The sequence below is a fragment of the Pholcus phalangioides genome, unplaced genomic scaffold, assembly GCF_987345545.1.
Source record: "Pholcus phalangioides strain wild (caught in Gottingen) unplaced genomic scaffold, Ppha-v1.0 ptg000015l_1, whole genome shotgun sequence".
Taxonomy (NCBI): Eukaryota; Metazoa; Arthropoda; class Arachnida; order Araneae; family Pholcidae; genus Pholcus; species Pholcus phalangioides.
This window is the reverse complement of record NW_028301608.1, coordinates 2,915,994-2,943,303: the sequence shown is the minus strand read 5'-3', so window position 1 is coordinate 2,943,303 and position 27,310 is coordinate 2,915,994. Positions and strand designations below refer to the sequence as shown.

Below are 27,310 nucleotides of genomic sequence, written 5' to 3'. Positions count from 1 at the left end.
GGTGACTGTTTCCAAAAGACTTCACGAGAGAGGGTTGTTTGCAAGAAGACCTGATGTTTGCGTCCCGCTCACTTCTACGGACAGGAAAATCCATTTATCATGGTGCAGAGAGCATAGAGATTGGCGTATGGATCAATGGGCGGCCGTTCTCTTCACTGATGAGTCCCGGTTCAGCCTAAGCACCGATTCTTGCCGTACATTCATATGGAGAGAACCAGGGATCCGCTACCTACCCTCCAATGTCCGTGAAATTGACCATTATGGCGGAGAAGGTTTAATGGTCTGGGCAGGCATCATGTTGGATGGCCGCACACCTCTCCATGTCTTTGAAAGAGGCACTGTGACTGGTGTGAGGTATAGGGATGAGGTCTTGGAGCCCTATGTTCGCCTTTTCAGGGGTGCAGTTGGCCCTGAGTTCATTTTAATGGGCGATAATGCGAGACTACATAGAGCTCTTCTGCTCGACAATTTTCTAGAGAGAGGGTATTTGCCAGATGGATTGGCCAGCCAGATCTCCAGACCTTAACCCTATAGAACATGTCTGGGACGCTCTGGGGAGGGCATTTGCAACTCGCACCCCCCCCCCCTCTGGGAACCATCCAGGGAATGAAAACAGCGTTGCTGAACGAGTGGGACCAATTGCCACAGGAAATGATAAACTGCCTTATTTCAAGTATGAAATCACGCTACGAGACCTGTATATCTGTAAGAGGGGACCATACCCGCTATTAACCCATTTTTTTGTTTATTCTGCAACCGCTGTTTCACACCTTCAGACTCCAACGAGTGTTACGCACGATCGTGCGTGTGTATTACAATTATTGAATGGTTATTTGTTTTGTATTGCATCAATGTACAGGGTGATTATAAAAAAACTATCCCGACATATGGGCCCCTAACTATCATACCATTCACAGAAGCTGAATGAAATTTTGGCATAAGGTATTTTGATGTATGCGCTCAAGAATGATATGGAAAGCAACAGTGTCACTCTAAGAGTTACTGTTACAGTGAGAAAATTTCGAAAATATCAAATGACAACACCAAGTTTTTTGAGTTGGAATGTGATCGCCATTGTGAAAAACCCTAAAAAGCGTTCGAACCGGAACTATAGCATGAAAATCACTGGCGGTAGATAGGCTAAAAGTGAGGACAACCAATAAGAACAGAGAAGCAGCATAAAATAAAGCATTTTATTGTGTTTCACAAATTTTCCACATGACCAATCAGGCTGGGATCTCAGCCGAAGAAACGGTGTGACGAATGAAACGAACATTAATGCTCTGGTGCACTGCACCGTTTTACTTTTTCCTTGCCTAGCTCCGGGGATTTTCGTGCTACAGGTGCCATTCCAACGCTATTTAGTGTTTTTCAGTATGGAGATCGCATTTCAATACAAAAAACTTGGTGTTGCCATTTGATATTTTCGAAATTTTCTCACTGTAACCGTAACTGTTAGAGTGACACTGTTGTTTTCCATATCATTCTTGAGCGCATACCTCAAAATACCTTATGCCAAAATTTCATTCAGTTTCTGTGAATGGTATGATAGTTAGAGGCCCATATGGCGGGATAGTATTTTATAATCACCTCGTATGTACATATCAAATTTCATTAAAATCGGTACAGTAGTTCTAGAGATAATCGACCAAGTCTGCAAATTTTCTTAATTTCTTATACCAGTGTATAATGAGAGCATCAGATTTAGAGAAATTGGAAACGTTAAAATTGGAGGTAGAGGGATCAACAACCTTAGATATGCTGATGACACAACTCTGATGGCAGAATCTGAAGAAGACCTGAAGAACATATCAAAGGTAAAAATAAAAAGTGAGAAGCTTGGAGTCTATCTAAATATAAAAAAAAAAAAGATCATGACTACAGCAGACATTCACAGTTTTCAACTAGATGGTGAAAGTTTTTGATTCCCTAGGATCAAGAATTGTAAAAGAGGGAATATTCACAGAAACATTTAAAATACGAGTAGTTCTGGGTAAAACAGCCATGACAAAGCTTAGTATAATAATGAAAGACAGAGATATCTCAATGAAAACAAAAATTAGGATTATAAATGTGTTGGTCTTTCCTGTCTTAATATATGGATATGAGAGTTGGACACTATACTGAAAAGCAGATAAAAAAATAATTGATAACTTTGGTGCTGAAGGAGGATGCTTAGAATTCCATGGACAGCTAAAAGGACTAATAAATCAGTTATCAAAGAAGTCAAGGCTGACTATTCTCTAGAAGCAACAGTCACTAAACAAACTTACTTTAGTCATATAGTAATACGAACAGAAGACTCACTAGAAAAAAAGGTAATACTTGGAAGAATGGAAGGAAAGAGGGAGAGGCAGACTGAGCACCAGATGGATAGAGGAGGTGTTGCAAAGCACCAGAATGAAGCTAGCACAACTGAGGCATGATATGAATGACAGATCAACTTGGAGAGCCTTGATCTATAGAGTCACCAGGAGACGGAATCGACTCGATGGTTCGTAACAACAACAAACAGTTCTCACCAATTCAGTTATACTGCACATTTGACACAGCTGTAATTGACTTTCACATATTACTTCATTACTTAATATCTGATACTATAAATTTTAGATTATTTTATTTAAATAACATCAATTTTAATGCTTTATGTTATCAAACATTTTTCTTTTTAGGGTCCATTTAATACATTTAAACTTCCGCAAGATAAAGATTGCGATTGGACTGGTCTGAAATTCAGTCCGGATGGAAAAACCATCCTTATCTCCACAAATGGTCCTATCATACATCTGATCGATGCTTTTCAGGGAACGCCATTGCAAACGTTCATGGTATGTGTAACCTTAAGAGCCTGTAATCTTATATTTGTCTTTTTATGAGAAATTTCCCGACAGTCCTTGTTCTCTCATGTTGCCTTTACTTTTTCTGTTAATTTTTTTATAAATCTTAGAAGTTCAGTATTGATTGAGGGTACTTTTTTCCTACTGGACTCTACCATAATTAAAATCATGTCAGTGATAAAATTGTCCATCTGGAAAGGAAAGTGATCTGTTTGCTTCTATTTTCATGGCAAATTGGCTCAGGTGTATGCTTTCTTTCAAATCAAACACAATCCATGCTGTATCATTGTTGGGCAATTTAAGCCATTTCCCAATACAAATACAACACCACAACAGGCAAAATGCCCAACGAGGTTGCTGAAACCGTGGCAGACTTTATTAAAAAAACACACCACATGTTCAAATATGTGACTGTATACAAGCAGTATATATAAACAATTTTCACATACGATGCACAGTATGATAGTGTCAAATAAGCAAAAGAAAATAGTAAAACAATATGTACAAATGGGTATGGAGGGGGCACATTGCATGTGTGTGGGATGCACACTTGTAACAGAAGCCAATGCAGGATCTCAAGTGAATCCGGGGTTTCCTGACTAGTAAATCTTCTGACAATTTGGCAGGTAAATTCTATGTGGTTTGCATTTAAGGTTTGTTCGCAGACCATCTCTGGATTTGCTTCCAAGTAGCGTACAAGGTCTGCAGTGTGCAGGGTTTCTGCCGACGGAATTAGTGAATGCCAGAGCTCTGCCACCAAACTTATTTCGTTACTGAGATCTCTTCCAGCTCAGCTTCATGGCATTGTCTGAAACTTGTTCCAGCTGGCTGTGGGGGATGGTTCTGCCTGGTGTTGGGGGCAGGCTGTCGCTTAGTGAAGAATTGTTCCCATCTGTCGTTGGAATCTCCAAAAATGGAAGTTTGCTGCTCTATGAGGGGGCACTTGCATCCCAGCGTCAGTGAAAAAGCAACAACCTCAGATATCACTTTTGTTTTCGTTTTTATGGAATTTTCTTGAGAGAAGTTGCTGAGATCAGAGCTGATTACATAGAAGGAATGTTTGCCTATTACATTTATACCTAACAAAAGGATTTTTTACATGTTAGAAGCCCAGACTTGCTCATTGACATGATCACTATACAAAACATTTCCATATTTTGCCCTTCACAACCATTTCTCTAAAAAATTGTCCAGTTTTTTCTTAATCTTTACTAAAATCCGTGATGAAGGTAATTTGCATAGTTCTTGAATTGTGTAATAATGAATGACTGAGCATTCAATCCACATTATTTGCCAAGTTAAATTTTTTTCTGTGAAATACATTTTAGCGGATTTTCTGTAGCACACCAAGAGTTATTTGTAAGTAATATTTGGCAATTTCACCGTTTTGCAAGAATCAGCCTGTATTTTCCCCGTTTTTTTTTTCTTGATCAAATATTTGAACCATAATTATAGAGAAGTAAAAACTTCATGCAAAGTAGGCTATTTGTTTGCCTCTGATTATATTTTTGCCAAAAAAAAACATCAACTTAAACATCAGTTATAGCGACACCTTGGTTATAACAACAAAAGTTCAAGAAATCTTTGATGTCATAACTGCGTTTGATTGTAGATTAATATGTGCCTTCATGATTAATTGCTGCTCATTGTCAGATAGTCGCTCAGCAGCCAGGTGATTTGCACATCAAATTTTCACCACCTTTTGTAGTATATTACAATGAATGTTTCCAGTTAATTTTTTTTTACCCTTAAGAATAAAAAATAGAGGATTTTAGACATTTTTTCAGAGAGTTTTGTTTGTTGATTTCTTTTTTAAAACAATTTATGGAGACTTAATTATTCAAATTGTGTAACAGATTTTTATGAGAATCTATTTATTTGTTATGAAACTGATTTCTCTTTTTAATTTTCTCTTCATAAAGGGGCACACGAACAACAAAGGGCTTCCTCTTGAAGCATCTTTCAGTCCAGACTCACAATTTGTGTTCAGTGGTATGTGCATCTCATTTTGCTCACGACGGCTTGACAAATTGTAATACAATTTGGGCCCCAGCCGCACAAATTTTTTTAGAGCTAAGCATGGTTTTTTGCTCAAGGAGAAAAGAACCTAAATAATATATATATTACCGGCAAAGTATGAAATCCAGGCATTCTATAGAATGCCTAGGCATTCATATTGTATAGAATGCCTGGTCGTTTCAGGCAAAGTATGAAATACCGGTTTTATTCTATACTTTGCCTAGGCATTCTATAGAATGGCTAAACACAATCCAGGCAAAGTATGAAATATCTTCTTCCACAAAACATCCACTGACAAAATTTTGATTAGATAATCCACACGATGCCAAATGCGCCAAATAAAATAATCTTGATTACTATTAAATTATAAATTTCAATACATTCTTGGTGGATAAGCCCCACATGATATGTTTATTTTCTCCAGAAAAATTTCCTTTTCGCGAGAAATGATCTCTTTAGGAGCGGTATAAAATATTACAATTTCGTCGAATTAAAATTTCACAGAAGTTTCGTCACTTTTTTCCGGAAACGTTTCCCTTTGGCTCTTGTGAAAAGGGATCTGTTGAGGGGCGGTATATAAAATATTATATTTTCTTCAGATTCAAATTTCACACAGTTTCTTCGATTTTTCCCGGGAACGGTAACCTCTGACTCTCGGGAGAAGGGATCTGTTGAGGTTATTACAATTTCATCAAATTAAAATTTCACAGAATTTTCGTCATTTTTCCCCTGAAACGTTTCCCTTTGGCTCTCGTGAAAAGGGATCTGTTAAGGGGTGGTATAAAATATTACAATTTCGTCAAATTAAAATTTCACAAAAGTTTCGTCATTTTTCCCCTGAAACATTCCCCTTTGGCTCTCGTGAAAAGGGATTCGTTGAGGGGCGGTATAAAATATTATAATTTCACTAATTTCACAAATTAAAATTTCACAGAATTTTCGTAATTTTTTTCCGAAAACATGCATTGCTCAGCGACGACTTCCATTGTTAGTGGTGTATAATCACACCATTTGATCCACGATGTTGACTCCATATTTAGTTTCGTTATAGTAGGCAACTGTTTCTTGGGTGTTTTTCACGTTTTTGTTGAATGTTACATCAGTATGAAGTGAACTCAGAACTAGAACATTTTTAATTTTTTTTTCCCTAATAAGATGTAAGCGTGATATCAGTTCCAGTTTTGAGTACTATCGACGAGTATAGATCCTGTGTTCCTGTTTTTGCAGTTGGAGGTACCTCACGACGGTCTTTTCGAAGGGTCTCAACCAAGCTTGTCGATTTTGATTTCCAAAATGAACATAATCTCAGTGATGTAAAGTAATTATCTGTTGTTATGTTTCTACGTTTTGGGAGGGATCATTCAAGTATAACGTCAGCAACGGGGGGGGGGGGGGGGGGAAGAAGGAGTTTCGGATTTGCTAACTTTTGATTTTTGATTTAAAGGTGGGGGAGAGGGGTGGGGTTTGAAGGTTGCTTACGTCATCAATCACTGCTTTCTGAAGATATGAAATATTCTAAGCTGCTGACAAAATTTTGCAGACGGGGGGGGGGGGTCAAAAATGGCTAAAAATTTGCTTACATAATGCTTGAACGGCCCCTAAGAGTATTCATCTCACACACGTATTTGTCATGTTTTTGTTCTTTCTTTTATAACGAGATCCACACATATCCTCGATACCATATATGATCTGTCCAGGGAATTGTTGTGTCAGTAAACATACACCTCCATCCCCGAGCCGCGATTTGAACTCAGACCTACACTGTAAGATGTCAGCTCCCTAACCACTTGACTGTCAGTGCCAGGCGCGTGCGCGCATGGAAAACGTTTAACGTTTTATTTGAGCGTTTGCCGCTTTATACGTTTTATGTCGTTGAATAAAATTTAACCTACTGCAATTTGCATTAATGTTTGGCTTTCCCACCATTGGCGTTTCTCTAGGGATTTTTGCAATAGTTGCCAAATTTGCTTACATTTGGCGCCATTTATGGTTGTAATTGCCGATGTCCCGTATTTTCCCATGTTTGAAATCCTGCTTCCCCGTATTTTTCTCGAAATAGGGTGAGCCTACATGTGCAAGAAAAATTAAGCGCCGCGTTTTCACAATCTATACAGAAATTAAGTGAATTCGTTGGATAGAGATGACATTTTTCCAAAGATTTGAGATTTGAGTCAGTGTTAGAATATATGTTATGGTCTCATGAATGAAATATTTCAACATAAAAATATACAGGAATGAACTGCGACCGAAGCCAAACATGGTATAAATGTGAGAGTCATATAAATGGGGTTCCACTGTATCCCAACGTAGGGGGAAGTTAATACAAAGGAAGAAAGAGAATCGAATCATAAGGTATTTGTGCGTGATTGCATGGTCGCGGACCTGTCCCCGTCCCCCTTTAGTGAAGGTCCAGGCACCAGGGATTCCCTGTACCGAAAGTCAATTTCCACGACTGCTTCCCCCCATACGAACCAAAAAATGTTTGTTATAATTCGTAATCAAAAAATAGGGGCAATAAATTACAATTTAACAGCACTAAGTGTGTCATTCATGCAACGACAGCAAATGAAGGTAATCCCATTAACCCCTTGTAAGATACTCACAGACTTCCTGGGGTCCTCTGACCACAGGTTACAAAACACTCAGCTGCACAATGGATCCCGTTTATAACTGTTTTATGTATTTATTTATTATTTTTTAAAAAACTAATGGGAAAAAAACATTTTAAACGCGTGAAAATGGTTTAACAGAGAGATATAGATGAGCATTAGTGAAAGATGGGCCTACAAAAACGCAAGTCTTGTCAAGAGTAACAACGTTCTAAAAGGGAGCGTTATAAACGGAATCACTGTATTTGATAATTTCATTGGGAAAAAATATGAGCATGAAAGGCGCCTTTCATAGACATAACCAAAGAAAAGATGAGAGCTAGACGGAGACACACTAGAGTGATTCTTTCTCGGTATCCAGCAAAGTCAAGTTACTACTGCAGAGGTACAGCAGAAAGTGTTGCAAATGGTATGTCAGTATAGAGATATGTTGATAATAGAGTATGTTGTTGTGGAACATACCTTTTCTATTCCGCTCTCAATACAGAATCAGCATGGGACAAAACTGCTCAACTAGTAGACATGGAGCAGTCTTTAGGGGGGGGGGGTATTGTGTGTGCTCGTGTGGGGGGGGGCGAGAAGAAAGAAAGAAGTCGCATACTGTCGTTACTATATTTTTTTTAAATCTTGTTATGACATATTTTTTATTTCAGCTGACCTGAGTGACTTTCACAAACAATATGAAAAGAACATTACAATTTTGGCATATTATTGATGAAAATGTAGAATAGAAGGCGTTACAATCAAGGTGCCTATTCAGCAGACGGTGTGATATTAGGGGCACCTAAGCAGACAAAACAAGTGCTCACAGATAAAGGAGCCGCTAGCAGGGAGGAAAAAAAGAAAGAAGTTGTTTCCACACAGAAATTCACCTAAATTAGCTTTGGTAAGCTGCGTGTGTCACTATAAGTGCATTTCGTGTGCTGTGCAGTTCACCAGTCTGTCTCATTCGTAAATTCATATTTTTATAGTCTTTATCAGTTTGTTTTAATTGAGTATAAACTTCACCCTTTTGTGCTGATTTGGCCTATACTGTGCTCTTCAGAAATGACGGACGAAAATGATCGAGTGCAGGAATCATCTATCGAATCGCGGAATCGAACCACGGATTTGGACGTAATGAAACGACGGTTTTACGAGGATTTAGTCGAGTCTCGAGAGAACGCTGCTAAAAACTGTGTTTTTCTCACCGATGCTCACTACGACAGATTAGTGAGTGAAGTTGAAAAGGCGAAGAATACCATTAAAAAAGAACCTAGAGATTATTGGTTATTGAATCGATATGATATTATGGTCGTAGGGAAAAGGAACAAGCTAATTTTTCCCGTAAAAGAGGGAGACAGTGCAATAAAGTTTTACTTGCCTGACTCAGAATTATTTCATGTATTACATGAAACCCATCTGAGTATTGGTCACGGAGGGCGAGATCGGATGATCCATGAACTCTCGGCGAAATACAAGAACATTACGAGAAATGACATCAAGCTCTTCATAAATCTCTGTGAGCCATGCCAAAAGAAACAAAAAGAGTGCAAAAAGGAGTTGTTGTAAAACCGATTGTGCATTCCGATTTCAATTCACGTTGTCAAGTGGACCTGATAGATTTTCAGTCGCAACCAGACAGAGAGTTCAAGTTTATCATGGTTTACCAAGACCACCTGACTAAATTTGTTGTGCTGAAAAGCTTGAAATCGAAGACAGCAGAAGAGGTTGCATTGAACCTAATAGACATCTTCACATTACTAGGTGCACCATCAATTCTGCAGTCAGATAACGGCAGAGAGTTTGCTAATAGCATTGTGACAAACTTGAAAAAAACCTGGCCGGCATTGAAAATTGTGCATGGAAAGCCACGCCATTCACAAAGTCAGGGCAGTGTGGAAAGAGCAAACCAAGATGTAGAAAATATGTTGTGTACATGGATGCAGGACCAAGAAACGAATCGATGGAGTGAAGGACTACCATTTGTACAACTCATGAAAAATAGGGCATATCATTCAGGGATTAGGCAGTCACCTTATGAAGCACTCTTTGGCTGCAAAGTCAGAGTGGGTCTATCGAACTCTCTAATACCACAAGACATTTTGGAAAGCGTCCACACAGAGGAGCAACTTGAAGAAGTGGCAGCTGATGTTCACGTATTTGATAACCAAAACACAGAATGTGAAAATGAGAATGCGACAGGTGAGAGGGGGGAAAGTCGAGTTGAAGATGTACCAATGGGAACAATTATGTGCGGTGTCTGTTCAAAGGAAGCAAGTGGTGCCCATACGTGCATAAAATGTGAAAGGAATGTCATATGCGATAAAAGCATAGGGACTGGTGAAAATGAGGTAACAGAAGGGTATGGGGCTAAAGTTGTGTGCATTCTCTGCATCAATGCTGAGAACTCAATTAAGCACAGAGTAGACTCTCAAATGAACTTAGAAAAACAAGCGAAAAAGATGAAAATGTGTTCGGATGAAAAGTTCCCACCTGCCTCTGTAGGTGCGATGGCGAGAGTACTAATTCCCAATGTGGACAAGGGACGTGGTGATTCCCGAAACATCTTAGCCGTTGTAATGGACATAACAGGAGATGGATTCTACCAATTGGGAACATCTCAAGGAGTTCTGAAACAATTGTATGCTAGATCCCAATTTACGATTTGCCCAAAAACGTTACTAAAAATTGAAGATGTACCAACAGGTGTAATACCGCTTCGCTCCGTTGCTATACTGCAGTCGACAAGGAAATGGCCAAGGATATATACGATGCATGTGTAAAGCAAAGTGTATAAGCCAGAAATGTTTATGTGTGAAAAAAAAAATTAAATGCAGCTCGAAATGCCACAGCAGCCTTACTTGTTGCAACAAGTAAAAAGTAAATCAGAATATATTTTTTTTACAATTCAATTTTCTTTTTATCATAACTTCATTTCCCTTTTGGCGGCCGTTGCAAATTTTCTGATATGCTTAAATTGCAATTTGATTTATTTTCACACAATTCTATAAATTAATTTATATTTCTTCTAATAAATTAAGTTATGAAATACTCTATTTTATTTTCTTATTTAAAGTGTGCCCATAAATTAAAAAAAAAACTTATTGGAGTCGAAATAAGACTGCATTCACTGTTTGAATTTCATACTTATTTTTGATGCATTGACATCAAAGTGTCATATTTACCCCTTAATAAGACGATATTTCGAAATTAAATTTCCTATTTAATTTGCATACGTCTTGCTATATATAATGGAGGAGAGACCAAATAAATAAAAATGTTTCTCTGCTTCTCACAATTAATCGTGTTCATACAACTATAAGAGTAAACGGCGAAACCCCTCAATACAAAGTAGATTTTAAGATAGTTGTGTTCAGGACCGCAACTAGGTGCTCAGTCACCCAGGGCAAGTGCGCATCTTGGCGCCTCCTTGTAATGTTGAAGGAGAGGTTTGAGAATAAAATTTGCACCCCCTCTGGTCCAGCGCCCGAGGCTTGCTCCCCCATAGTTGCGGCTCTGGTGTGTTATCATAAATGTGATAAATCCGGTGATAATTATTACTCACCAAACCATTTGGTAAGTTTGACAAATTTTGCGATTTTATCACATTTTCCGATGATTATGTACAGTTCTCAGCTCGTATTGGTAAATATGGCAAATCATCAATGAATCATTCCCATTTACGCATATTTTGCACTAACGGCAGTCTAGGATTGATGGATGATGTTGATTATAAATAAAAATGTTGATAAATGTGGAGAGCTAACATCACAAGGCTGATAACAATTTATACGTGCGACAAGTATACAAATACATATGACAACTAATACATGTGTAACTCATATTCAATTAAATGTTTAGGGCAAATTATGTTTAGTGCACCCATCACGTACGTCCGATACTAATTAATGATAGAATTTAAGAGATATTTCCGCTTGATTTCTTCCATAACCATATTTATTATTTTATTCGAGATTTATGCACAATCACTAAGGCTGGACTGATTAATCAGGTTGGTTAATTGACCAGTTGCTAATCGCAGTTAGAAAATTAATTTGAGTAATTTTTCGATTAATAATTAATCGATTCAAATTTTTGTTAATACTTTATAATTTAACTTGATAAATTTGACTAAACCGGTTAGCTGTCATTAATTCATTAATTATGTTTTTATACATAACACTAGGGGGCTTGCCGCTCTTTGGCGGCCAACCCCCCCCCCCCCCCCTTCTCTTCACAACATATCTTGTTTATTTCGTCCCATTTCATCAGCGTGCTATGTGAGGGACATGTGAAAGCACCAGCTTACTGAAGAAGCGAATTTTACAATAATAAAGCAACAAAAAACAAATGTGATTCATCAAGTACCCACAGAAAACTTCCCCACGGGAGTCCCCACACTCCATTTCGTTGAATTTTAGTGGAGCCCCAGACTGGATTTATCTTGGGCTACCGACGTGTTGCAAATTTTACAATGTTAAACAACAAAAATCCATGAGATTCATCCGGGGATACCCGAAATGGAACCTCCCAACGTTTCCATGGGGCCCCCAACCTGAAGGCTTGTCGAACATTCCCCTGTGAGGGATCACGGAAATTTTTCATTTTTTATCAATTTTACAACGTTTAAAATCCAGGGCCCCACATCCAGTAGCGAGGACCCAATACACAAACTTTTAGTGAGGAACCCAGACTGGATTTATTTCGGGCTTCCGCTGTGTAAATTCTACAATGTTAAACAGAAAAGAATGAGATTCATCCAGGGCCCCCAAAATGAAACCTGTAAACATGTGGTCCTCGACTTGGAAGCTCGTTGGTCATCCCCCGCTGCGAGTGCAATGAAAAATTTTCATTTGTATTCATTTTGCCAACGAATAAAATCCAGGCCCCCACAATTACCCGTGACTGAATTCGTAAATTTTATGGGGCCCCCAGGCTGGATATATCTTGGGCTTCCACTATCGCAAAATTTTCAGTGTTAAGCAGCAAGAAAACAATGAGATCCATCAAGGGCGCCTGGAAATGAAACCTTTTAACCCTCTGGCTGCTCATCCCACGATTTCCACGGGCAACTCAAATGTAGCAAAATCTGCTCATCCCACGATTTCCGCGGGCATGTGTTTTTCTTCCTTTATTGAGAAGGGCATCCCGTTTTTTCCCCCGTTTAACCACTGAAATAAATAATATACAGTATTAGACGTTTAATTTACGTTTTGGCCAACAGATGTCGTTAGTTGTCCACTAAATTGCAGCATTTGAAGGCACATGGTATTACCGCTCAAACTTCACTTTTTGCCACTTTTTTCTTATCAGAAATGGCTGCTAGAAAACGTTCAGCGATTGACAGATTGTATATTCCTGATGACTTATCAGATTCTGAAAGCGATTTTAGTTTTGATAGTAATAGTGATATAGATTTTTCGGACTGCTCCTCATATAGTGATGAATCTGATCACGATAAACTTGCAAAGCGTTAGGCAGTGGTGCAAAATTGATATGAAGAATATTCCTCCTCCTCCTCCTTCAGTTCCTTTTCGTGGAAATCCGGGAATTACTGTGAATATAGCTGACAATGCAAGTATATTGAATTATTTTGAACTTTTTTTTGATAATCAAATATTACGAATGATAGTCCGAGAAACCAATAGATACGCTGAACAATATACCCATAAAACAGTTTGTAAAGAGGGATCACGCTGGAAAAAATGGACAGAAACGAATGTTGAAGAACTAAGACTATTTTTTGCAGTTTTGTTACTCCAAGGAGTCATAAAGAAGCTAGAAATAGCCTTGGTCTAAGCATCAAATATTATCCACACCAATTTTTGCAAAAGTAATTGGAAAAAATAGGTTTTTATTGCTCATGAAGTTTCTTCATTTTACTAATAATGAGGAATTTGATTTGAAGACAGACACCCATGGTCGAAATTGAATAAAATTTATGAACTAATGGAACATCTTCAATGCAAATTTCGAGAAGTCTATATACCAGGGAAAAATCTTAGTTTAGATGAGAGTTTGATGCAGTTCAAAGGCAGGCTCAAGTGGAAAATGTTTATTGCTAAAAAAAGAGCAAGATTTGGCTTGAAGTTTTTCGTTCTTTGTGAAGCAGAAAGTGGATACATTTCAGATTTCCTCATATACACAGGTGATGGAACAATGTATAATCCGAAATACAGCCAATATCCAGTTTCCACCAAAATTGTTTTACACTTGATGGATCGATTCCTGGGAAAAGGTTATTGTGTCACTATTGATAATTTTTATGTCTCCACAGCTTGCAGACATCTTAGTTACAGAAAAGGCGGGCACTTATGGGACAGTGAATAAAACCAGAAAAGACCTCCCTGTCAACTTTTCAAAAGAGAAAGTCCCTAAGGGTGAAATTGTTGCTTATCGAAGAGGCAAAGTTATGGCCCTGAAGTGGCAGGACAAGAAGAGTGTCTGCCTTATGAGTACTATTTATGATGCAAGCTCTTATTTGGTGACATGCAAATCTAAAAAGACTGTTATGAAACCAGTTGTCATTTGTGACTATAATAATACAATGGGTGGCATCGATTTATGTGACCAAGAAATGTCCTACTACCCTACGCTCCGAAAGCAACAGGGGAAGTATTACATCAAAATTTTCAGGCAGTTTTTAGATCAATCGTTGTGGAATGCCTATGTACTTTACAAAAAGCAAAACCCAACAGAAAATATAAAGCTTTTGGAATTTCGTTTGCAAATGGTTGAAGAAAGTATCCAAAAGTATTCTGACAGTGATAAAAGCGGTTGTCCTGGAAGACCGAGTTCTACTCTGAACCCTTTGAGATTGACAGCTCGTCATTTTGCAAGCCACATACCACCTAACCCCATAAAAAGAGAGCCTCGAAAACAGTGTGCTGTTTACTGTTCAAGAAAGGATGCAAATGGAAAAAAAATTCGCAAAGAAACACAAATCTGGTGCAAAGACTGTGAAGTTGGACTTTGCCTTGAACCCTGTTTCGAACTCTATCATACTAAACTACATTTCTAAGATATTTTTTTCTCAGTGCTTTATATTTTCTTAAATTTTATATATTTTACTTTTTTATATTATGCAATAGATAGAAATTAACTGTAATTCAATTGAAATTTATTAAAAAAAATTTTTTTTTTGGTGATTACATCTGAAATTGGTTTTTCTGGCAACTTAGATTCTCATGATAAAAATCTATATAAAAAATCTTTTCTAGAAAGGAAAAATGAATTTTTCAATTCTCCAATATATATAGACATAAAATATGCAAAAAAAAAAAATACACAATTTTTGAAGCAATTTCAGTCCACAAATTGAGCAGTCAGAGGGTTAACTTCCCCATGAAGGTATACGTGCAATCCTCCTCGGGTACGTCGACCCTGTGTGTTAGGAGCACTGATGTTATATGTATATTATACATACCTCTCAGCATGACCCCCACAAAGGCAAGTTCTGACAGGGGCCGGAACGATTCTTGCTTTAATTTTTCACACTATAAATTAACCACAGAGGGGCCCTGAAAAGCTGGTTTAGGGGCTCCCACCTATTCCAGCCTAGGGGCCCTGCTGTAGGATGTGGGATCCTCTCGGTACATGCACGTATTTTGGTCCCGATGGGTCCGATATATGCTAGAGTCAAAAAGTCGTAACAGATTTCCGTCACTTAATAAACGTACCCACTTCCGTAACATAAAATCATCACTAATTTCGGTTGCATAGAAACAGGCCCTTTTCGAGTTTGTGATTTTATATTATAGAGTAGATTCATTAGTGACCATGTTTACAAATATTTGAATCAATATTATTTGATCTAATTTTTCAACATGGGGAAATACAAACCGATTCAACAAGAACTGGGAATGATTTCGTTTCAAATTGAGTGTCATGGAAGTTTTTAGAAGACAAGGCCAAAATTTATTGTTTCCATTGTTAACAGTGCTTTTGTTTTCCAGCAAACATCAACGATCCTACCCTACCTTACTTCAGCGTATCCTGTGTGAAATGAGGAAGGTAGGGTCGTGTTTCCAGTTTTTTGGAGATGGTGCATGCTTGCCCGGTATGCAAGAGAGAATGGGTTCGAGTCCCAGCGGAAACCACATGATTCATCCCAAGTTCACCACAGCATAATGCCTAGGAAATATACGTTTCCTTGATATCGTGGCTGAATTCGATCTCTATCAGCTACCCTTCTCTACCAGCACCATTTGACGGAAATTGGTTCATATTAATCGAATAGCTTCAATCGGCTGGTCAAAATTTCTTAATCTGTTTCTGTTGTAGGCCTATTTGTTTATATCCATGAAGAAGATATGTGCATGTGGAATGAATAGAATATATTAATACTACACAGTTAACGATATTACGTTAGTAATGAATTATTAGCATTTGAAAATATTCAATTAAAATTTGATTAATTGATTAATATTGTTTTATTAACCAGCTGAAAATTTTAACCGATTCCCAGCCTTCGCAATCACCATTGAAAGTATTTAATGTGTAACTAAATTTATCAAACATATCTAGGCAATTGGTGAATATGCACAACAACCGACAACTATGGTTAATTACTGATTTACGAAATGCAAAGTTACAATAAGATTATTCATTTCGTCATTTATAATAGCGAGTTTATCAAGAGCTGCAGTTTATCAAGTGAAAACTACGTGAAATTGTAATTTGAAGGAAATCTAATAATTTATAACTCCCCTTCTCCCGAGAGCCAGAGGTTACCGTTCCCGGGAAAAATCGAAGAAACAGTGTGAAATTTGAATCTGAGGAAAATATAATATTTTATATACCGCCCCTCAATAGATTCCTTTTCCCGAGAGCCAGAGGTTAACGTTCCCGGGAAAAGTCGAAGAAACACTGTGAAAAAATTAATCTAGAGAAATCTAATATTTTATATACCGCCCCTCAACAGATCCCTTCTCCCGAGAGCCAGAGGTTACCGTTCCTGGGAAAAATCTAAGAAACAGTGTGAAATTTGAATCTGAGGAAAATATAATATTTTATATACCGCCCCTCAACAGATCCCTTTTCACAAGAGCCAAAGGGAAACGTTTCCGGAAAAAAATGACGAAACTTCTGTGAAATTTTAATTCGACGAAATTGTAATATTTTATACCGCTCCTAAAGAGATCATTTCTCACGAAAGCGAAAAGGAAATTTTTCTGGAGAAAATAAACATATCATGTGGAGCTTATCCACCAAGAATGTATTGAAATTTATAATTTAATAGTAATCAAGATTATTTTATTTGGCGCATTTGGCATCGTGTGGATTATCTAATCAAAATTTTGTCAGTGGATGTTTTGTGGAAGAAGATATTTCATACTTTGCCTGGATTGTGTTTAGTCATTCTATAGAATGCCTAGGCAAAGTATAGAATAAAACCGGTATTTCATACTTTGCCGGTAACATATATATATATTTCGTATTTCTTGAACATAACCACCATCCTATGTTAAAAGACGCTATGTCTTGTAGAGATGTAAAATTCTCGAGAATAATCTTTCGGAGAATATTCTCCTGTTATTTATAATATAGTTACATATAAGATCCTGGAGAATATTCTCTAGAAGGACTACTTTCATAAATTACTGGGGAATATTCCTATAGAAAATAATAAGAATTATTCTGAAGTTATTAATAATAGTCCTTCCAGAGAATATTCTTTAGTTACCGAAATCTTCCAGAGAGTATTATCAAGAGTATACAAATATAAATACAAATACAACGCCACAACAGGCCAAATGCCCAACGAGGTGGCTGAGAAAAAGATGCCCATAAAAATATGGATGTCATATATTTCAAAAATAAAGCAACCCAATTAAAAATGTAATTAGAAACATTATAAACAATATATACACATGATAAAATATTATACAATTCCCATAAAGAATACTTATGGTTGTCTTATCCTAAGTATGAATAGCTTCTCGATTTACCCGAACATGTTTATCATACTTCTTTTTAAACGTGTCAATTGTGTTACAATTTACTACCTCCGGGGGTAAGCTATTCCATTTATTGACAACCCTATTAGAGAAAAATTCCCTGCGACACCATAACCTTGCCTTAAAGATCAGTTTGGTTTTTTTTTAACGCCAAGGAATGCTATAAAAAAGACAAACTTATCGAAGGCTAAAATGAACAGCTCAGCTTTAAAATCAGATAAATTAGAATTCACAAGAACATGGGATACTAAAGATCTTATTATTTTACACTATGTACTCAAACAGCACCAGTTGTGTTGCCACAACCCAGCATGCAGATTGAAGTAGCTCCTAGAATGTCCAGACTATTGAGTTTGATGCTGAGTTTTACACTGATAGAACACATGCTCTGAAAACAACCAAGTCTAGGCTCTTTTTTTAATGCATTTTCTCTTATCTGAATCTTTCATTTTCCATGAATTGGTCCAAAAAACTTAAGAAAGAGAAGTGAAGATACATCAGGAAAAAGATTCCGAGGTGGACATTAGGTAATCAGGCTCGAGTGACAATAGTTCCGATTGGCACTAAAATTCAGCTCACGACATGGCTATTTTATATTAACACGTGCATTCATATCAACAAAAATGTTCATTAGCCAATGTTATTCTGTATCATTCTCATTTCTTTGTAAGTTGTTCAATTGAGCCATGTTGGTTTTGTTTTCTTGCATACAGCTTCAAGAATGATTTTCTCTTCATTTCAGGAGTGAAGTTAATGGAAGCTTTTCAAGCTTTTGTTGATTTTAAAAGAAATATATCAACAGCTATACTGATTTCAAAGAAACAGATATTTTCTGGATTTTATGTCGAGGTGAACTCTGAAAGAAAAGTAATCTTATCTCTGCTGGGACACAAACCCAGGTCCTCTTTTGCATTTGCAAATTGGGCAAGCATGCTGATGACTTCTCTTTCCGAGTTCACCTCGACATAAAATTCAGAAAATATGTGTTTCTTCGATATTGTGGGCTGTGGAAAAAAAACACATCTCCCAACTATACTGATTGTCAGTTTGGCTGATTGAGAACAGTTCTGTGTACTTTGAAAATGGCGATATTAAACTTAAATGTTTTGGACAGGCTCTTTTGCTTGCAGAAAAATCAAACCAGATTTTTTACTAATGTGATCATTGATTGGTTTTTTAAATTCATAATAAGTTGATCACATGTTCATAATCAATATCAACATGATCACATATATTTTTTAGATATTAAAAAATTAAATTCTTAAAATGGAAATATTTATTCTTGTAGCCCTTCTAAAGAATATTCTCCAACAGATGATTACCAAGAATTTCACATCTCTATTCATACTGTTGTGAATAATTACAATAAGTGCCATTAAGAACAGTGTTGTGCCTGCCCTCTGAGAATAGAGTTGCTCGACTTAAATTTTTTGTACAGTTATATGCAGTGAAACCTCAATATAACGATACTCTGCGCACTAAGAAAAAATATTGTTGTAGAGGGATAATCAATATATCGAGAGGCAGCAGTTTACTCTTAGAGTATGGTCATTTCCAAACCAGACTTGAGAAAATGTCATTGTAGAGCGACTCATCAAGTTTTGTTGTTGTGAGGTTTCACTGCACTTAAGCTTGTAAAAAAATCAAGAGGATGCGGAATATTGATATCAATCAATATACAAGAGGATGCGGAATTATATATGGCAAAAGTGTCGATTGATGGTACGAGAAAATTCGGAAATCGTAGTGCAATGTACAATATTTGATGGTAGGTTGTTCCAGTCGATAATATTTCTTGGGAAAAAGCTAAATTTGTGACAATCTGAAGAGGCAAAGATGGGCTGTAATTTTTTGGAATGATTGAGTCTAACAGAGAAATGTGAAGGTTGGATTAGAATATTGGATTTGTCAATATTAAAAACCCCATGGAGGAGTTTGTAAAGAAAAGTTAAACGAGAGATAAGTCGAAGAGAGGAGAGCAGTTGGATATTGAGTTGTCGCTTGAGTTCCGTTATGGAGACAGATGAAGACCAACAGTTAAAAATGAAACGAGTGGATTTATTTTGGATAGATTCTAATTTGTCCATGTTGGTTTGGGTGTGGGGTCCCAGGCTTCACAGGCATAGGAGAGGGCAGGGAGAATATATGTTTGGTAGCACAAGTGACGAACATGACAAGTGGGGTATTTTAGGTTACGGCGAAGGAAAAACAGTTTTTGGAGACATTTATTAAAGATATAATCAACGTGAAGGTTCCAGCGGAGATCGGAAGAGATTATAATGCCCAGGTATTTATAATGGGAAACCTCAGAGATCAAAGAGTCGTTTATAGAATAGGGGAATTCGTGATTGATTCTTTTACGGGTCACTTTCATAAAACAGTTTTTGTGAAATTGAGGGTAATTCCCAGGTTGAGCACCATTTGGAAATAATGTTAAGGTTGTGTTGGAGAGATTCTTGGTCAGAAAGATTGGACACTGTTTTATAGATGAGACAGTCATCAGCGAAGAGTCTAATGCGACAGTTTATGGAGTTGGGTAGATCATTTATGTAAATTTAAAAAAATAATGGCGAGAGGACCGAGCCCTGGGGTGTGCCAGATTTGACATGAAGAAAAGGACAGTTCTGGCTCTTGTACGAGACAAACTGGCTATGGTTAATGAGGAAGGCCTCCACCCGTTTCAGCAGTTGAACATTTAGTTCAAGGTATGAAAGTTTTAGTAGAAGTTTATTATGAGACACCCTGTCAAATGCTTTGGAAAAATCTAGGAAAATTATGTCTGATTGGAGGTTTTTATCAATGGAGTCTGTTAAGTCATGTATGAAAAGTGTTAATTGGGTAGATACTGATAATCTAAATCCATGTTGGTTAGGGAAGAAAAAGTTAATCGAATCGAGGTGGGTACGGATATTCTTGGCAATTATGTGTTCTAAGAGCTTGCAGCAATAGGTCAAAAATAGTCTCAAAAATATTCAATAATCTCAAAATTATAAATATAATTTGTGCATTCTTACTGTGTTATAGTTTTTACTGCATTTCAATAGTTTTAATTTTAATTCATAAATTTTACAATATTCTTCAAAAGACTTATTATAGATAATTTTACCTGTAGTTATGCCTAAGTGATGCCATGTTGATACAAAATTGTTTTTACTCTTCAGGTTCTACAGATGGAAGAATTCATGTTTGGAGCGCAGAAACAGGAGTAAAAACAGCTGTATTAAATTGTGACCATACAGGACCCGTTCAATGTGTCCAGTTCAATCCCAAATACATGATGTTGGCTTCTGCTTGCACGAATATGGTAAAGATATTTCATGAGCTATTTCATTTTCCTGCTCTTCATTTCAAAATTTCTCAATCTCATTTGAACGATCATTATTATTCAATTAAGGATCGAATAATTTTGTTTGAATTTCATTTTCGTAGGCATTTTGGCTACCCACGGTTGATGATTGATTAAAGTTGATGTAGCTGTCGCTCCAGCAATCTCAAAAATTGTGATTTCCTCATTCATGATCGAACTTCATTCATTTGTTTGTTTACTGAAAAAAATGTATCACATTCATTTGTTTTATGCTCTGTGTTTTTTTGTTGTTCTTTTTGCATTTTAATTCCACACGTTACAAACACTCTGAACTTTTTTTTATTATTGCGTTTGTCCCAAATGTAGTTGTCATTTATTTTTTAGCTTAAATTTCTGTTCTGCATTTTTTATATTATCCAAGTCATTTTAAATATTTGTTAAAAGTTCAATAAAGTGTTTTTTTTTCTTTTTCATATAGTCTTTATTATTATTCATATCAAAACAAGTGCAAAATAAATAAAATGTGCGATAGAACTACTGGGGATACTTTATATACCTTAATTTCACACAACTATGGTCCAACATAATACAATTTTCTAGATTTATCATCATAACTTCTGTGTTCAAGCTATTCAAAAAAAATGTGTACTGACATTGCCTGTGGAAAGATCGAGCATTAATATTAAACAATTTTTTTATTCCTTACATAGCTCAAATATAGATTTTTTTTTAAATTAAATTTGAGACATGGTTGTGCTGTATAATCCTAACTATAGTCCATCAAATATATATTTATTTATTTAGTGTTATAAATCGCTTATGAATCATAGTTACCATAATCTCGCATTGTCTCTTACCAATCGATATGACCAAAAGACTTCCATTTTCTGGCACTTCCATAGGTTGCCAGATCTTGTCATGCATTTTACATGAGCTCCATTGTCACAACTTGCCCAGGCCAGTATTCTTCATATAATTTGCAATTACAAATTCATCATTTGCAGGCATATAATCACCCAGGATCCCATGGTTTGTTAATTCCTTCCTCAAAGGCATCATCAGAAATTCAGTGAAGTATCTGAAGCCAAGGAATATTCATCTTCATCTTTGCAAAAAACTTTCTTTTTATTAGAGAAAATTGAGAAACTTATCATCTACTTCTCAAGTTGCAATCTCTTCTACTGCCGCTGTGGTGGTCGAGTGGTCATAATGATGGACTCGCATCGTGAGGACCCAGGTTCGAGGCCCACCGTCACCCCAGTGGTGGTCAGCTGAAGTTAGTTTTCTGTGGTTCCCAACTTCAAGGCGCAAATGCAAGCCGATCTCCCCATTAAAAAATCTCGCCACAGAGAGCAACAGTCCTACAAATATTCAATCATTACACTTCACTACTGAGCACTAAAAAATCATACACAACACTAGATACGCACTCAGATGGTTAGGTACACATACTTACACTTCCAGCACAACTCACTGGGTAGTAAATTGCCCATGGTGAGAGACCTGAGTTGTGCTCAGCTTGAAAAAAAAAAAAATCTCTTTTACTGAAATACATTTATCTGGCTCAACACCAAGCTTTCTTCTCTTAACAGATGTCTCTCGTCCTACTGCTTATTTTCTCGTAATTTAGTATATTTTACGAAGGAATCTGAAACAGCGCTTCCATCTGGACCTTTGGTATTAGGATCAGAATATGATGGCAGGCGTTCTTTGACTTTGGCTGCACAAAGAGGAAAGATGCCAGCCTTCCTGAACCCAGTTTGTAGATTGACTTGGGAAGAAATTTATTCCAGCTTATTTAATAATACAAATACAAGGCCACAAGTAAAATTCCCAACGAGGTGGCTGAGAAAAATATCCCCATAACAAATATGGATGTCATATATTTCTCAAAATACAGCAACCAAATTAAAAATGTAATTATTAAAACTAAATATAACATACATGAAGGAAATAAATTTTTTGGGACTGTTGACATGCAAACCTCTAAAAAAAAAAGCTGTAACGTAATCCCAGGGTTCCACGGAACACCAGTTGGAAATCCAAGGCATCTTGCATGTGATGTCATTTTCCACTCATCAAGTATTTGCTGACAATAGCATTTCATACATACAAACGGCCAAAAATAATATAATATTGTAAAGAACTGAAAACAAAGTATTATATTTGCTATTATTTTTCCTATAAATATGACAATACATGCAAGTGTAAAAATATTTATTAAACATATGTAAATACTACACTGAAGAGCCAAAAAAACTGGTCCACCTGCCCAATATTGTGTAGGGCAGGCAATTTATGCAAATATATAATTTGCGTAAGCCTAACATATTTCAGTAATTGAAGACTGGAAATGAAAACATAGCACAAAAAAATAAAAACGAGTACAAAAAAAATAAAAACTTTCTTTTTGCTTCAAAACGTAGTAAATACCAAGATTTTCAACCTGGGAAATGTGAGTGCCCAACTCACTCTAAGTAGTTAAAACACACATTAGGAAAGATGCCACTTAGTGCCGTTCAAGTATTATGTAAGCCATTTTTGACCCCCCTCCCCCCTTGTCACAAAATTTTGTCATCAGCTCTGCCCCTCTGAATCCTAATGCTTATCGGTGGGATCAGAGACGTACGGGGGGGGGGGGCTCTCGTGCCCCCTCCCCACTATCAAAAATTTATTTTTTTGATGCAAAAAAACTTTTGGAACAAAATACCTTTATATGTTGTTATAATCAATTTCTGTGAATTTCAATGTAATTTGAAGGCTATGAACTCAAAATTTATCTTCAATAAATTCATTGCAACCCACCCTCTAAGCCATATAATGATAAATCGCATAAAGTCCCATGGGCCAAATATGGCCCTGGGAGTTATCTGATGTGGCCTGCCCTCCTCAAACCTAATTTTGTTAAAATGAACTAAGCTGCACATTTACATATCGCTTAAGTCACCCATGGTACAATTCCAGAATATTTAAACGGCCTGTGGCACATTTCCAGAACACTTAAATGACCCGGAACACAGTTCCAGAACACTTAAGCGATCAGTGACATATTTTAGGGATCCCTTGAGTGACATGTGACATAGTTTTAGAGCACTTAAGTGGGCCCCAGTGTGGCTCTACATCACTCAAATTACCCGCTGCACATTCTCAGATTATTTAAGTGTGATCCGCAGCATATAATTACGGATCACTTGAGTGATGCGTGGTACAGTTCCAGAGCACTTAAGCGGCTCGGACACATTTCCAGATCACTTGGATCCGCGAAAAATTTAGAGATCACTTAAAGTGACTGTAGGGGACTTATCAATAGGGGGAATGTTACTTCAACTGCACACAAACTATTGAAATGTTTTTCTTGTTTTTGGCGCACCGAGTAAAGATGCAATTAAAAATATTGTATATTTTCATAAAGGGTGTTTGAGGATGTAAGCATTATCCAAACCCCCCTCCCCCTTGTCATCAAAAGTCAACAAATCGAAAACCCTTCATCAAAGATGGCGTAATACTTGAACAGCCCCTTAACACGGTCTATGACACCTGAAACTTATTCGTCACTCTCCTGTAAAATTTGCGATTTGGCACTTACTGTGTTTACTGTTTCCAGTCTTCAATTCAATAAGTGTCCTTGTCTAAGGTAAAAATATGATAACAAAGGGTAATATATATATATAATGGCCTATCAAGCTGATTAAGGATTTCCTTCCCTCAAGCTAGGGCCGCACTCATGTCCAGCCTGGTCCAATAGCCATTCACATTATTTGTTTTTCAATATTTTATTCCCCTGCTGTAATGAAGCACCAACCGCATAAGCTGGCTCAAGTTCTTTGGCAAATATTTGCTTCCAGAATACAATAATATGCCAATATATGTTGCGACACTTGGTGTTCTTCGACCAATGTGTGGCCAGACATCTATTGGGTGAAATTTACCAGCCCAAATCAAAGGCGGCTCCTTTGATTTGGGCTGGAAAGTCTAGGTTGTCTTCGACCAGCCTCCAACCTTTCGAGGGCTCGAAAGGGCCAATCAGCTGCAACGGCAGTGTTCCAGCACCTGGGCTGGCCACCATAGTGACTCTGAAGCCAGAGCCAATCAGCCAGAACAGTAGTGATCCAGTACCTGGGCTGGCCGCAACAATGACAATAAAATAGCAAATATTGCACAATAGATACAGCATTTTGAAAAGTGCCCTGCCTGCAAGCGCACTGAACAAAAATTTTCAGTTGATTTAATTTGTATTTTTTATCTGCTTAATTTAATTTGTATTTTATGCATGCTTATGGTAAATAAAACAATCTGGGTAATTGCAGACACTGATCGCTGGGTGTGTGACCGGGGGGGGGGGGCACCTGCATTGGTTGCTTGGGCTCGTGAGCACCCTCCTGGGCTTGCCACAGGATGATGTCGGTTAGGGTGCATGGCCTGGAGCCCCAATTACAGGGATCAAGGGATGGGGGCGCTGGATCAGGTGGCTCAACATACGAGCCTTCTGGCCTGGCACACTGCACTGTTCTCTCCAGCATTTCCCAACCCCTTGGGGTAATGTGCTTATATCCCTCATGAGGCAGAGCATGGGTTATGTCTGGCACTACAACCTCCAACCTTTGAGAATCATTGTCAATGGGCAGGGAAGATAGAAGCAACCATACTACTTGCCCATGACCAATCTTGGAACATATTGACCCAGGCTAGACACAAATGTGGCATTGGGAGAAAGCTGGCACACTTTTGTAGTAATTTTGACTTGTAAATGCATTTTTGCCTTCATATGAGTAGCACTCAAGTCTTTTGACAAATGCAATAATGTTTGTAGTGCCAACTCATTTGCATGCACTGCCCTGACATGTAAAGTAGAAGGAAGATAGTTATCGACACCTGTAGCTGAAATTTGTTTAGGGTTAGAGAGCTTTTGTGTCATCTAATTTTCGTTTTTGGGTGGATTGAAAGTGTTTTGACTAATATTATTTAATCAAATATAGAAATAATTAATTCTTATTTAATATGAATTAATTGTAGGATTGAGCAGAACACATACAATGAAAATTCTAAAGCATAAAAAATATTTGGTAGATTTTTTTCGGGAAAGCGTAATTAGAGGCTTTGAGTAAGGGAAGTCAACCTGAAGTGGCAGGTGACTTTGGTATTTCAAGATTGTTCATAACTTCTAGAACCAGGTTTAATAATCTCCAGAATATGTAAAAGGTAATTTTCTTTCATTACGACCAAAGAAGATAGAATAGTCCACTAGGTGAAAAACCTGATGAATTTTTTAATTCAAAATGCAAACTGACTGAGAGTATCACTTTTGTGTAAAACGTTAACTGAACATTATGGGCGTGTTTTGGTTGTCTTCCAAGCAAAAAAGGTCATTATTATTTAATTACAGAAGGGAGAATTATACCAAAATCTTCCTATTGACAAGAGAAACAATCCAAAGTACAAAGATAAAACATAATGCACATATGAGGTATTACATATAGGTAATTATAAGGGTAAATTATATAAGCTAATTATTAAAGTATTAAAGGTTCTTGCTGTTAAACATGAAGGTAAAAGTGGGGATGCTTCTTTGCTAAGTGTCCGCACTCTTTACCTTTTCAAAGAAAACTGGTTTCGTTATAAAAATGTTTCATAACCACATGCCGCTCTAACCAATATTCCAGCACGACAATGACTGTAAATGTAGCTTGAAGGTTGTTAGGCATTACTTCTGTGCTCAAAAAAATGTTATTTCACTTTTCCCAAAAAATTGTGTTCACATTCCAGAGTTTTGTTCGTTAAAAGTTTGTCTTTCCTCTTTCAGTTTATAAAAGAAGCAAATTGTAATAACTCAAAAAGCCTGAGTATCGCATGTTGGAAAAATATTTTAAAATTTGCCATCGTAAAATTTTAAAAAGTGGCATAACATTTTGGCATCTGAGCAGACTTGAAAGCAGGGTTGGTAAAAAAAGGTTTTTTTAAAAAAACCAAAAAAAAAAACAGTTTTTTTAATATTTAAACCAGGTTTTTTTTTTATTTTAACCGGTTTTTTGTTTTAAATAAGTATTAACATAAAACAATAACATTTCTGAAAAATCATTCAAACTTCTAACAATTAAAATAAAATGTTAATTAATGTAATTAACACTATTCCCATATTTAATTAATCAATAAATATTTCTTACATTTTAACAAAAAACAAATTTTGAAATTCAATTATTTTTTGCTTAACTCAATGGATTACTTCGTGTTTGAAAAAATTCTTTTAATGTTAATCATATAATATAAAGATGTTTTCTCCAGTTACTTTCAGTATACTTAATTAAAAAGCTATTTTGCAAAAACTATAATACAAATTAGGTTAATATAATGTATTTGATGAAGCATAAATAATACAGATTAATTAGTGATGATTAACGATATACAGGGTGATTATACCTAAGGTTCTGATTTCAAAACACTGTAAAAAAAATTATTGTCAGAAGACGAAAATTGGCATTAATATATTCCTGAAGAAATGGGATTTTATTTGGTAAAGGGGAAAAAAAAAACTTTTAAATATGTAAAATTAATGACATCATCCAACATGTGGGAAATTTGCTTGCAGAATGGAAATGATAG

At 36.7% G+C, this 27,310-nt stretch overlaps 1 protein-coding gene across 1 annotated transcript in view; it reads left to right on the top strand.

The window, feature by feature from the left end:
• LOC149075247 (WD repeat-containing protein 82-like) overlaps positions 1-21,186 on the top strand; it is a 50,024-nt gene extending 28,838 nt beyond the window's left edge. The window contains exons 6-9 of the mRNA XM_089242559.1: positions 2,673-2,828; positions 4,760-4,829; positions 20,568-20,710; positions 20,836-21,186. Of these exons, the coding sequence (XP_089098685.1) occupies positions 2,673-2,828; positions 4,760-4,829; positions 20,568-20,710; positions 20,836-20,865 (399 nt within the window). The 3' untranslated portion in view covers positions 20,866-21,186. The remainder of the gene's footprint in view (positions 1-2,672; positions 2,829-4,759; positions 4,830-20,567; positions 20,711-20,835) is intronic.
• The last annotated feature ends 6,124 nt before the right edge of the window (positions 21,187-27,310 follow it).